The sequence below is a fragment of the Cupressus sempervirens genome, chromosome 3 (genome assembly GCF_028749045.1).
Source record: "Cupressus sempervirens isolate cs-2001-9-10 chromosome 3, ASM2874904v1, whole genome shotgun sequence".
NCBI lineage: Eukaryota > Viridiplantae > Streptophyta > Pinopsida > Cupressales > Cupressaceae > Cupressus > Cupressus sempervirens.
The window spans coordinates 231,951,790-231,965,397 of NC_143120.1; the positions used below are offsets into that span (position 1 = coordinate 231,951,790).

The 13,608-nt window shown below is 37.0% G+C and overlaps 1 protein-coding gene across 1 annotated transcript in view; it reads right to left on the minus strand.

Annotated features, from left to right (window-relative positions):
• Positions 1-2,482: 2,482 nt before the first annotated feature.
• LOC149565700 (transducin family protein / WD-40 repeat family protein) overlaps positions 2,483-13,608 on the minus strand; it is an 84,196-nt gene continuing 73,070 nt past the window's right edge. The window contains exons 8-9 of the mRNA XM_089819198.1: positions 3,484-3,546; positions 2,483-3,372 (exon numbers count right to left, since the gene is read on the minus strand). Of these exons, the coding sequence (XP_089675324.1) occupies positions 3,289-3,372; positions 3,484-3,546 (147 nt within the window). The 3' untranslated portion in view covers positions 2,483-3,288. The remainder of the gene's footprint in view (positions 3,373-3,483; positions 3,547-13,608) is intronic.

Genomic DNA, 13,608 nt, shown 5'->3' on the forward strand with positions numbered 1-13,608 from the left:
TTGATGTTTTTGATCTTATTTTGGCATCAATGTCAAAGGAGGAGATTGTTAAGCATGAATGCTTGATGCAGATTTATGGGGAGTTTGTTAGTATGTCACAGAGATGATTGAGTACTTATGTAATGCATTCATGACAGTGTTTGTCATTGATGTAAACATATCAATTTTCTAGAGAGTTCAGCCAAAGTTGTAAAGTAAGATTTGTTTGGCAAGATTAATTATCAACGAGTTATGTACACTTGAAGGTATATTCATGAACCTGTCTTGATGTTATGTTTATGTTCGCAGAAAATTTTATGAAGATTCATGAGAGTTAGAGAAAGTTAACTGGAGAATGTTCTCAGAGAGAGTTTTTGGTTGACAATTTCTAGCATTTGCATTATATCTTTTTGGTGAGGCTCGGGATTGTTCCAGGCACTTGGATTATGGTTGAAGATATATTCATGATGTTATGGTTAACATGGCGGAATCAAATGTTCATTTTGTGAGGTTTTGTGAAGATTATTCAACGCCTTGTTCCTAGGAAGTCTGTGATTGTTAAAATCCTTATGGGAAGTGTTAATTGTAATGTAACATATTTTGTAACATCTTAATGAGGTCCTATATTAGTCATTGTAAATTGAGAAAGCCTCAAGGGTGACTAAATACTAGTTTTACAACTTGGTGTAAAGGAAAGGTTGTTTCCTTGGTTGTAATCATCAATGAGATCATTATGTTGTTTATGCAAGCTTTGGGTGCGAATTATGTTTGATCAAAGCAAAGAGTGATGTTGAGAATATATTGTGAGCTTCGAAGGAATTGTATTGGCAAAGAATTTTTTGTTTAGTTAGTTCATAACTTTAATATGTTATCTTGATAATTGTTTAGTGAAGACAGTCCGAAGCTATTTGTACAGTGGGTTCAATTCTCCTTTCAACTCCTAAAAGGGTTGGAATCTCCTGACAAGGATTCAAAGTCTTCTGACAAGAACTCATATGTATTGATTATATTTAATTGGCTCCTAACAAAGGCCATCATTTCACAAAGAACTTTTATATTAATACATCATATTGTGGGCATCATTCTCATCAGGGTTGTCCCTCTGATCAAGGGTTTCCCTCGTTAACATAACTTGTGTTATTATGCATGGTTATCTTTCTATGGTTGTTGCATCTATTGTTTACATATTTCCGATTTGATAAAGATCTCATGGTGGACTTCACTTTCTAACACAACCACCCCCCACTCTCAGTCATCTTGGTGGACTTCACCTTCTAACACAACCACCATGACTAGAGCTTTCCGACATTAATTCTTCCTTATAATGATAATTTGTTTGTTTCCTTATTTAAAGGCAAAATCTAGTCTGAAATATCGTGAATCAATTCCTCACAATCAACCTCCCTTGCAATTTGCTCCACAATTACAACAAATTGAAATAATAAGGAAAGTTGCTTACAAGTTCCCAACTTAACAATCTTGTGCAGTTTGCACAGTATTGGAAACCATTCCTAGACCATCATCTCTCCTCCTACAAACAATGAATATTTTCCTCACAATCAACCTACCTTTTACTTTGCTTCACAATTGGAGGATTAAACACATCCTAATAATGTGAAGCATAATGCCAAATGGCTTTGTTTGCAACCAAATCACCACATCTTCCTCACAATGTTGGCTACAAATGATGCCCTCAATCTCAATTTCTAATATTTCCTACACAATCTAACACAAGGATAGAAGTGAAACAACAAAGACAACATTTGTCTAAAAGACATTAGAAAACCTTTCGTCATTGACTACACCCTGGTAGAATGGATCACGATTTGTTGTTGAAGAAAGCTTAGCCATTGAGAAGAGTTGTACCACATAGAAGACCATAAAGAAGAAATAAAGATAAACCCTTATTCCCCCCACATTAAACTTCCCATCTGGCACACAACAAGAAAAAGGACATTCAAAGTCAAGCAATCAAAGAGATCCCTATAACGTGCACCTAGAAATAATTTCCTGACTTCCATAATATCAACCTTGAATGATGAATAGAGAGTTTCCACAACTCAAAAAAGTGGCATTGCACAACCTTCTCGCAAAGACTGCAACCCTCTAGAGTGGATCCGGCACTCCTCTTCCTAAACAACACTTAAGAAAATCATAGAGAGGAAATAAAGCTGAACCCCAATCACCTTCACAAAAAAAATTCCAAGTGGCACATAACGAAACATTGGGCATTTATATCTCGTATATGCCTAGAAATGATTTCTGAACTTGCAAAATGTCAGCCTTGAATGAAGAATAGAAAATTTTTGCCATCCAAAAGAGACAGCACGCTCTTTAAGAAAAAATTAGAGAGGTAAAAGGAAACAACAAAAACAGGCAATCAACTCACAACATTGTCACCAAACTCCCTCATGGAATCATTCCATTAGTAAAAATAGCCAAAGTGTTATTTTCTTAATGCGGCATTAGCTAAGAAACCTACCACTTTGATCAATTCTATATATAACTCAGAAAAAAAAATGGATTTAAAGGTTGCCCCATGAAGCTTTAAAACATTCAACCTCGAGTTCCATTTTTATCCAAAACCATTAACCACCACCATAGTCTTAATTCCACAATAAAATATTTATAGTTCACTAAGACAACCAAGGTATACCCTTCCACCACCACTTGCTAATGTACCTCATTCTCTAGCTTTCATACTGCCTCCCAAAATGGCCATTTTGAGTTAAGTTGCATGTAATATGCTTGAATCTGTCAGGCCTTATTGGAACATATATCTGTCGAGCTCCACCAGAAGAATTACTGTCAGGTTCCCTTGTAATTGTTACATTCATAAAGCTGCCACTGGCCTGCACTTTAGATGCCTGGAATAAAGTCAACTTTTTACATTCAACATCAAAAGTTAGTTCATTGCTACAGGGAAAGAAAAAGCTATACTGAAATGATGTACATTTTGTAGTAATTTGCAATAGCATGAATTTAGTCTGCTAACAAGCCCAAGCTTAACACTGTGGGCCCGCTATCTCTTCTTTCTATTTTTCCTTGCCCATGGAATAATCTTAAGTCAGGCATCACTTATCAAATGTATGAAATATTGCACTACTTGGTAAAACTCATACATTTTTAATTTGTTGAGCCCAAATTTGGAAGAAACGTGCTCTTAGAAAACCAGATAATGCCATAATTCAAATTAAAAGACAAAATAACACTGCCCAGAATTGGTTTCTTGTAGTGGTACAGTTCAGTCCAGTATTCCCAATCTTCATCATGAATAACTGCAACTCGGTAGTGTCTAAGATGTTCACCTCAGCCACCCATCCCAGATAAGGATAGACATTGTAGATCGGAATCATGGTCCTTCGGACATGTATCACTCGAGAGAAAATTTATCTGCAGGAAAAAGTATTCAACACAGCAATAATTTACAGATTATACATTGCGTATTAATTCCAAACTCATAGGAAGACATATAAATCGGGAAAATACAAATCTTATTTATACCTTGAGGATCTCTGACTTTGAGTCTGGATTGAAGTATGCTGCCAGCACACTTAAGTGGAAGTCCTGCAGACAAACAATAAATGTAATCTAAGAAACCAGATCCAAGAAATAGAACAAATATTTGACTTATCTCTTAATTCTTGAAAAAATATGGACTTTGAAGATGATAAGATAGAATTTGGTAAAGGGATGACCAAGCATTTTATTTTTACAATCTCCTTGGTAAATAATCAAGAAAATAATTTAACTTTTTACTAGAATATTTATAATAAATATATCTTCAATGAAATTGGCAATAACAAAAGTTCGACTACATGATATAGATGAAAGAGAAGAATATTTGGTGCTGAATAGAGACCATTAAAACAAAGGTTATGTTTCAACATTTCAGTGTCAAATCTTTCTTTTAAGGCCAAAGAATATTTTCCTATGCAAACAAAACCAAACTGCTAGATTTATATCATTAATCATTGTTTTTCCACTGCCATTAATTCTAATTTGAGACTTCCCAACTATTTAGTCAAGGTCGTCTGTTTATTTGAGTAAAATATGTATGCTTTGAGAAGGAAGATCAGCAATGGCATTACCCAATTGAGGCAGAAATGATCTCCAAGCTTCAGTAGATAGGCTAATTAAGATTAGAGATGACAACTGAGGAAGGGTACATTAAAACACACACTCTAAAAAACAGTGAAAATTTCTTCAAAGAATAATCAAAAGCTGGAATAAGCTGACAGTGTAATGTCCCCTACTGGGACTTACTAATTTACTCTACTATTCCCCACTAGAGTTTGGATTCTGCTTGAAAATGGCAGTTTAAACGTTCCTTACCAGGAGAATCACTTCCCAATGATTAACATACATTACTTTTTAAGTCAGATTAAAATGAGAAACAATCCTGATTCATAATACCATACTTAAGCTCTAATTCCTTGCTTTCCTCCTAATCAATAATCTTGAGAAGGATGGGGAATTATTTGTCCGTGGGCATTTGGAAACCATTTGTAAGTAGGCTCCCTCAAGGATTTGTGGCTCATATATGCATTACCTATTTTAGAACGACGTCCTTAAGGATTCATGATATGCGGTGTGCGCCCTTACCCCAATCTTGGAATTTTCCTCTTACATCCTGCAGTATTACTCCATATATACAAATTTATATTCTACTTTATTATAAATATATTTATTATAATATTTAACCTTTATTTCATTCTTAAATCTTGCATTCTGTCAGCACATAATTTACTTACGCAGACTTTCTCTAAGTCTGGTGCTCTCTGTATTATTCTTGGTCCAATTCTGATATATTCCTCTCATATGTTTCAATTTTGTATTCCCTCTACCTACATGCCAGTGTTTGTAATTCAATTAACCATTGATAGTGATATTTACAGTCTGATATATCTGAAATTGAATCGAACTTATACTGACCGCAAGCATAAAAGGATAAGTATATTGATCACGTCTGTTGATCCCAGTTGCAGATCCTACACCAAATCTTGGATAACAAGAAAATGGAAACAGTGTTTGTGTGCCCCTAGGAAAGAAAGGGCCACCTCCTTTAAGAAATTGAGCAGGGTACCATTAGATCATGATTGTAAGAACATGGGTTGGATGGTAAAACATCCTGATGATACTCTTTCACCCATGGAGGTCAGAAGCTAAAGAAAGTTCAGTGGAGTGGGACAGCAAGTACATATCTTGTGAAAGATAACTAGGTAGAATTCTGTTATTTCATTTTATAGTAATATAATGCTTAGTTACTTTCTTTTGGAAGTTACAGTTTCATTTCTCATTTAATTCCTTATGCTGCTAACGTAATGAAATGAAGACTTTAGTAAGTTCTATCAAGCTAGTTTATGAAATTACTTTTCATGTTCATAGGAACATGAAAGACAATTATTTCAGTTATATTGTTATAGCATATTCCTTTCCCTCGAAATGAGAAATTTTTGAATACCTAATTTATTAGGATAGTTTGGTTGGTTGTTACAAGAACCCTTGCTAGTAAGACTTAAAGGAGCAAATGCCGTTCATTGTTTTACTGAACTTTTACTGGAAGCCCATTAGTTGTCTTAGGGGCTAGACAAACCTAAATCTTTGACGATTTTTAAAGAGTGTATTTAGCATTTAAGTCTTTAATTCTGATTTTGCATAATTAAGTTAATGAATCTTATAATAAATTATCATTGTCAAATGGTTAATCTAAGGGTTGAAGGAAATGAAAGGGAGATTAATGGCTTATCTACCTTATTAATTAGACCTGTGCTTATTTTATCAACTCAACAATAAAAGTACATACCTTTGATTATTTATCAATAATTATTTTAATAAATAAAATGTATTTCCATTATTATTATGGTTTGAACCACTTGGAAGCATTAGCAACTAGCATACAATGTGTAGACAAGATTTATGATCATTAAAACCAAGGACTTTGTAATGGGTTTGATTTGACAGTACAACACCTCCAATGCATTTTGGTTCAATTAGTGATTGAGACAAATAAAAATATTCATGAAACTAAAATGATCCATCCCGCATAATGAGATAAATTTTGTTGTAATGTTCATATCAACAAACACCTTTTAAATTGTGTTTGACGGAGATGTCAAGATAAAATTTATGTCTCATTTGTAGACCTTAAACCTATAAGGGAAATCTAGATTTTTTAGAGAAAGGATTTGTAAACCACAGAAAGATGTTATGAAGAACTCATTGACTCCTTACGTATTCTACATGTTGGTATCTACAATTAGAAGTAGCATTTAATTATAAATGTTAGGTGCAGATTTTATCCAGTCCAAGAACCAACTATTATAGAGATAATGAGTTATAGAATAAGGAAAATGAAACTAGAATGCTAAGAATATTATTAACACTAATATTGTGGAGTTTATTTCTTATCCGAAGACACAAGCCTAGCATTTCCAATTGCCTCAAGTGTGACCCAAACAATGATCATGCTTGATGCAAGTCTACAAACATTGATATGCTTCATTAAGGTGATGTTGTATTAATAGGATACTATTATTATTGAGCCATACTAAGTCGGTATTATTGTTAGTCAAGGTAAAAGTATATGCGGCCTTCCACCTTATTGACCTTAGCATAAGATAATACAACAATGCATTGGACTCGAAAAAAACAGTTATCATTTCATCCCTCATGTGAAAACGTGCTCCTATATTGGGTATATACGTGATAGGTAAACTATTCAAGTTGAAAATTTACTAGGCATAATTATGTTGATCAACTAAGCATGGGAAAATTCTAACAAATCAACACTAGTTGATCAACATTTTCAAACGCCATTTTACCTTCCTTGCTCAATGTAATAATGAGACATGATATGGTACTAGGATAGTAATTGAGTACTAGGACGGAGGCTTTTATATGACCAAAAGACATCAATTGACCCCTTGAGTATAAGAAGCTCAACGTTGAACATTATATGAAATTCAAACATGATAACTGTTATACGAGTTTCTTATAAACCAAGTAAATTTGGGTGAAGAAATCAGCCAAGCCCCTATGTTGATATGACGAAACCTTGAGAGCTTTGAGAAGCTTTTAAAGAACTGTGTGAAACTTTGACCCATTTGGGAGCAAGAACACAAGCGGCACTTGGGTGATGGATGTCCTTACAACCACAAGTTCATGGGTTGGGGGGGGAGAATAACTCTAGTGATTAAAGTTAATCCTTGATTAAACTATCCTCTTTAGTAGGCTTCAAATGAGGCTGAAACGCGTAATAAACACTTATGAAAGTGTTAAGAAACATAATAAATTATATGTACTAAATAATGTGCTTTAAATAGGAAGACATAAGAAATCATTTGGGTTGACTACTTAATAATCAATAATTACTTAAGGTTACCTGTTGAGTAGAGGCCATAATACATTGGTTCCATGAAATTGTTGTGTTTGAGAAACTCAATCGTAGACTTGTATGGATTTATGTGTACTCCTAGATTAATCAATTGTTATCTACTTGATTTGAATTAGGAACATCTCTTCTAGTTATAATGCTAAGCCAAGTATAGGTGCTGACTTTTATGGAAACACATGGAGTTAGGACCCTATGAGGGCATAGGTAGAGTTTGTATTCCTCTAGCACATGACTAGTCCTCTATACTTGAGGTGATCATTGAAGGATAAATCCTATGACCAGCCTAAACTTATTTACTTGAGATTGACCATAGTCAAGGAGCAAATTATGCCGACAAACTATCACTCATAACACCTAGCTAGTGGATGGTTATTGTCGGTTACATGTAGGCATGTGTTACCATGCTGATCTAGGAAATTGCACTGATTCGCCAAGAGCATGAGGGCCTCCGGGCCAACTATGTGCTAGCAATGGATGTCCTCGTTGCTCAGTTATTCGATGGACTATAGGGAAGAGAATTTATGATGAATAATAGGTAAGTGATAATTTGACAAACCTCGTAGTATGATTTTGGGCATAGTTTGATGTGGACATGGTATAGTCCACCCTGTTAGGATGAAGAGGAACACTCATTGTAGTATGGAATATATAAAATCCTCTTCCCAATTATCCACTGATGCAAATAACCAAGGAATAGAACCACAGCATAGTGCGCAATGCTTCGACATTCCTTCTCTTTAGGATGTGCTATGGATAGAGGATCGTGATAGTGAGCGATTGTACATGCTCCAATCTATTTTATTTGTGATGATTGTTAGACTTAATAATTGTCTCTGTGATTCATTTATGATTTAGCCACTATTGTCTTGTGATGTATGTTGGAGCTACTCATTGTGCATGTGATGAATGAAAAAGCTTGTTTGCAAAAGACAAAGTTGTAAAAAGGCTTCTCTAGTACGAAGCCAAAAGAGAGCTACAAGGAAGGGGTTGTTCCAAAAGGAATAGCCTATATTACAAGTGACCCAACACAAGGATTGAGGCATGCCAAGTATAGAATAATTGTCGGAATCATAACCAACTTAAAGTCACAGGCATTCCTGCTAAATACCACAAAATGGCCAAGTTTGGGAAATCCTAGCAAGGGAAAGATCTTTGATTCTAAAAAGAAAAAATCAGCCTTGCTGGTGAAGATGAAGAAGGTTAGAAAACTGACAAGCAAGGGGGACAAAGGGAAACTTGTGGAAAATATCACAATTGTCAATATTACTTTTGAAAGTGTCATGGGCAATGAGTGCCACACTTGGTGGGAGTGTACAGCAGACAATCACCTCTCAAAGAGGTGTTGCGGAAGGCAGAGGTAGACAAAATTATCTCTATGCCCATCTTTGATTTAAAAGATTTTGAACCTATGTTACGCAATATGGTGGCCGGCTATGATAAGAACACCAATAAATCAATCTAGTATTTACAAAAAACCCTAACAATCTCCTATGAGGCCAAGGAAATACATATGGTTTTTGGAATTCCCCATCAAGGACAAGAGCTAGCTAAAATCCTAATAACCGTGGAGGAATAGAAGTGGCTGAGATTAATGTGTAGGAATGATCTCACAAAGAAAGAATGGGAAGGCATTTTAAAAAACAATAGGGGTCTCAAGAAGGTGTTCATAGTGAATGAAGAATGGCATTGCATTGTCAATTTGGTCAAGAACAAACTCACAATTGGCAGTCGCACATGAGATATTGCTCTAAGGATGTTACCAATGGTTGATAGATTGCACAGGGGACAGGTGTACAACTGGGGACAGTTTCTCTCAGACAAACTGCAAGAGTTCATGGAATTGAAGCATAAGGTATTCTACATGCCACGTCATGCCATAGCCTCACTCCTGGAAGCAGTTTGGACGCAGTCGCCAGCGAAACAAAGAGGGACATTGGTCTCAACAAACAGAGTGGAGCCCTACAAGACGCCAATGACATATTGGGTTCACTTGGATATTGTCAGAACAAGTGCAGGGGAACCTCATCAGAAGAAACTCAAACAAATAGCCATACCAACAACATCTCTTGAGGATTCAAGTCAAGAGGAGGCTGGAGAAGACAGCTCACAAGAGGTGAGTAGCACAGATACCTCTTCAAACTCTTAGGACTCTGAGGAAGCGAAAATTCACCTGAGCCATTTGAAAGGAACGCCTAGAGAAATGAAAGATCCCTGATGGATCTCTTCCGCTGATCCGCTGTAATTTTATATTTTCAAATTTGTTTTCCCTATTCATTAAAATTTTCTTGCAGAGCTAGATAGAAGTTGTAGAAGGGTTTGATTGTTTTATATTTTTGATGTTTTTTCAATAAGTAATAACAGAAGTACAATAACATGAACCAGTTCTGAAAATGTATTCCAAATACATTTAAAACAAAGTCGCTTCAAGCAGATTTTTTTGAATATACGCCTAATATGTAACCAGATGAAGATTTACAATAATATCCAGATGATTACAACCAAGAATAAAGCCAACCTGAAGCCGTGAAGGTGAAATATGAGCCCAGAAGGAAGCTACAGCTAGAATCCAGCTCTCAAATGCTGTACATGGAAAAGTAGATGGCTGCCAAGCGCGGCCGTACAGCTGCAAAGTGCCCACACATGGGTCAAATACCCAAACCCCAGCTAAAACTCTGACTCAGTACTACGTTCCTCAAAAGAAACAATGCACAATCTCCAAGATGCTTCTGACTGCAAGAATCCAAACCACTATTTTGGGGGCTATGTCCCAAACAGGCAAAGCAAGTGGGTTTGGCATCCCAAATGCTGAAAGCTCATTCAGAGCCCAAAACACAAATCCAAGATGTAATATGTCAATAATGCCTTTGAACTTTGTCTTTACCTTCTTATAACCCACCAAACTTAACTCGAACCCTAAAAGTGTCCCCATGTGGCGTTGGGTTATAAAATAATATATTTCTCATTTTTAAAGTGGTCAAGTATCCAGAAAATGACCTTTTTACCAATAGAAAGAAATCCGTTCACCGAAATGCTCTGAGTCAAAAGAGAAATATTTAGAAAAGTTCAAGACCTTTCCAACAAGCTATTAAGCCAAGAGATATTCACCCAGATGAGGCCAAAAAACCCCTTATTACTCCAAAATGGCTATAACTTAGCCTTATTTAAATTATTAACATGCTAACTTGGGAGAATATTTAAATATATTAAAATATTTCTCAAATAGTGAACTCATAGCCAAAACACCTCTACAAGGTGAAACTGAACTCGTCACCTCCTGTGACTGATGTCGGATAATCTGAAATAACTGACAGTTTCATCCCTCAAAATTAGGGATACTCCTAAAAAATAGGAACGTCTCTAAATCTCCCGAAATTGAAACCATAGAATGATCTCGTAGAAACTCAAGACTATAACCCATCTCCACCTCCTAAAATGTAGGAAACTCCTACAATTAAGGAACTGCTCTCAACTGCCCTCCTACTATCTGAAACTCCAGATCCAAACATTGCATACCCTGACTGAGTCTCTAAACACCACTGCTAGCCTAAGAGACTCCCTGATAGGCTAACTCCCACGTCTTGCTAGATAGAGCTAAAAGAGGGGACATGACAGTCCTCCCCTCTCGGAGATGCTTGCCCACAAGCAATACAAAACTAATACTCCACTATCCCAAGCAATCCAAATACAGAGCACTAATCGACCACAAACCTGAAGTGACTCGTCAGGACAAACATACTCCCCACCGTAAGGTGTAGAAGTGAAGTAGATCAAATCGTCACAGTAGAGTATCCACCCCTGAATACCCTCGTACGCAAGAATCCAAACAAATGGCCATCCTGTCCAGTCAGAATTCAAACCAGTAGCCGGTCCCAAAGCAATGTTGTTATCCAACCCATCCCAAGCCTCATACAATCTCCGTGGCAAATCTAAATCACCTGTTCCTGTGTATTGAGATATTGAGGGACATGGGGTTATGATCAAATCACTGTTACTATCTAAGTCCTAATCAGTAATCATACTCCTAGCTGATCCACCCTAAGACGGAAGTGGGCATGCCTTGAGCACGATCTTCCTTCTCCCAACCATAAACTCCAATTGTCTCTTCCTGAAATCTTGGTTGTATCTCCCCAAGTATTGCAACCACTATACACCCAAAACTACATCCGTGCCCCCTTAGATCACACATGTAAAAGTAATCTATCAAGGTGTATCCCTTCATGCCTATGCTCAACTATGGGATACCCTTGACGCATTGCAGAGTAAGACCATTGGCCACAATCACATCGCTTCCTAGAAAATTATCACACATGTAAAAGTAATCTATCAAGGTGTATCCCTTCATGCCTATGCTCAACTATGGGATACCCTTGACGCATTGTAGAGTAAGACCATTGGCCACAATCACATCGCTTCCTGGAAAATTATGTGCTTGCAGGCCATATTGGTCTACCATTCTTGTATTTATAAAATTATGTGTAGACCCACTATCCACCAAACAATGCACATTATGCCCCTAGTTCATACCCGATATGTAGAAGAGGTTGTTAAGAATCTAACCTAGATAAACCTACAAGTCTAATGGTACAGACCGTACCCGCTCTTTTATACATATATCCCAAATGATTGGTATTCAATATAAATATATATTGCTCCTAGAGGTGTTGGCGATTTCTAGACAATGCCTTGTTTGGTTCTTGTTTAATTTAGTTAGTCATAACTAAACTATTTGCTAAGATCGCCAGCTTAGTAATAATAGTTATTTTGTTAATGCCAAAGGTTATGTCCCTTGAGGGACATACCCTCTAGAAAGGGTATATATCTGGGTTGTGAATGCAATTTAGAAGACACACAAACACAACAGTCTGCTCTTCTAAGTATTCTACTTCCGGTGAATTATAAATTCAGAGATATTGTTATTCATTCAATATCGAGTAGAGGTTTGGACCTGCATTAAAATAAGTGATAACTTATTCAAACAGTTTGAATATTCATCTTATTTAGAATATAATTCTCAACCATTCAAAACTGAACTTCAAGTCTAATTCAAAGCACAGCGAATTTGTAGAACTTTACAGAGGTGAACTATCGGTGCACCTGACAACGTAGCCATAGTCCCATGTGTTGCAATTGCTACCTCAACATCTTCGAGCTCAATTTAAACGTCATCATCCTTGTCATTTATATCCCGAACCTCCTCATCGTCTACATCTGACATGACCTCAATAAGATGTGCCTTTCCCAATCCAAGGCACCTATGTCCTGGTACCCATGCCTCCTTACAAGAAAAACATAATTTCCTCCTCCTTAGTTCATTTCTAGAATCCAGGTCTACTTTGGGAGGTGGAGGTGGCGTGTCCTTAGCCTGTAAAGGAGGCCTTTGTGGTGCTTGTATATTCCCTGATGGTTTCTTATCAATCTGATAAGAGGTAGGAGTGGTGTCCAATCTCAATGTCACATCAATAGCATCCTTAAGAGTAGCCGGCTGGAAAGCACGAACCAATCCCTTAAGCCTGTCCTGCAATCCCTCAATGAATAGCATCACACTACGCTTCTGGGGCATATCAGGTACCATAACCGCAATGCGCTGGAACTCATTAATATAAGCTTCTGCATGACCAGTTTGTCTCAAATGAGCCAACTCTCTATAGTAAAGTTTTGTATCCTTACAGTCAAACCGTGTAATGAGTTGCTCAGTGAACTCGGCATAGGAATGTACTAAGGAGTGAACCTAGGTAACCAATCCATGGTGCCACCAATCATAGGCAATCCCCTCTAGATGCAACACAACAAACTGAATAGCCTCACGCTCAGGCATGGGCAATAATGAAAGATATATATCCAACTTGTGAACCCAAGCTCGTGCACTCATATCTCTTGAGCCATTATATGTAGCCAATGTGATCTTCCTTGTAGCTCTATTGAAGTCATATTTCTACTGCTGTTGTGGTCGTCTATAACCATGATCTCCCTTGAACCTAGTTGTATCTCTACGCTGTACACAATACTAGGGAAGAGAGAAGACATCCCTAACCTCAGGGGGTAGAGCTCTCCACTCAGCTATGGTTGCCAAAACTAACTCCTGGAACCCCACCTCTAGTGGTTCCACTTGCGTTGGCCATTCACCTAGTATGAACTGAGGAAGCAATGGTCTATTCGTAGTAGGTGTACGATGGCGATTCTGCCTAGAGGAATGAAGGGAGCTCCCAACTGAAGAATGGGACTGATGGCTGCGT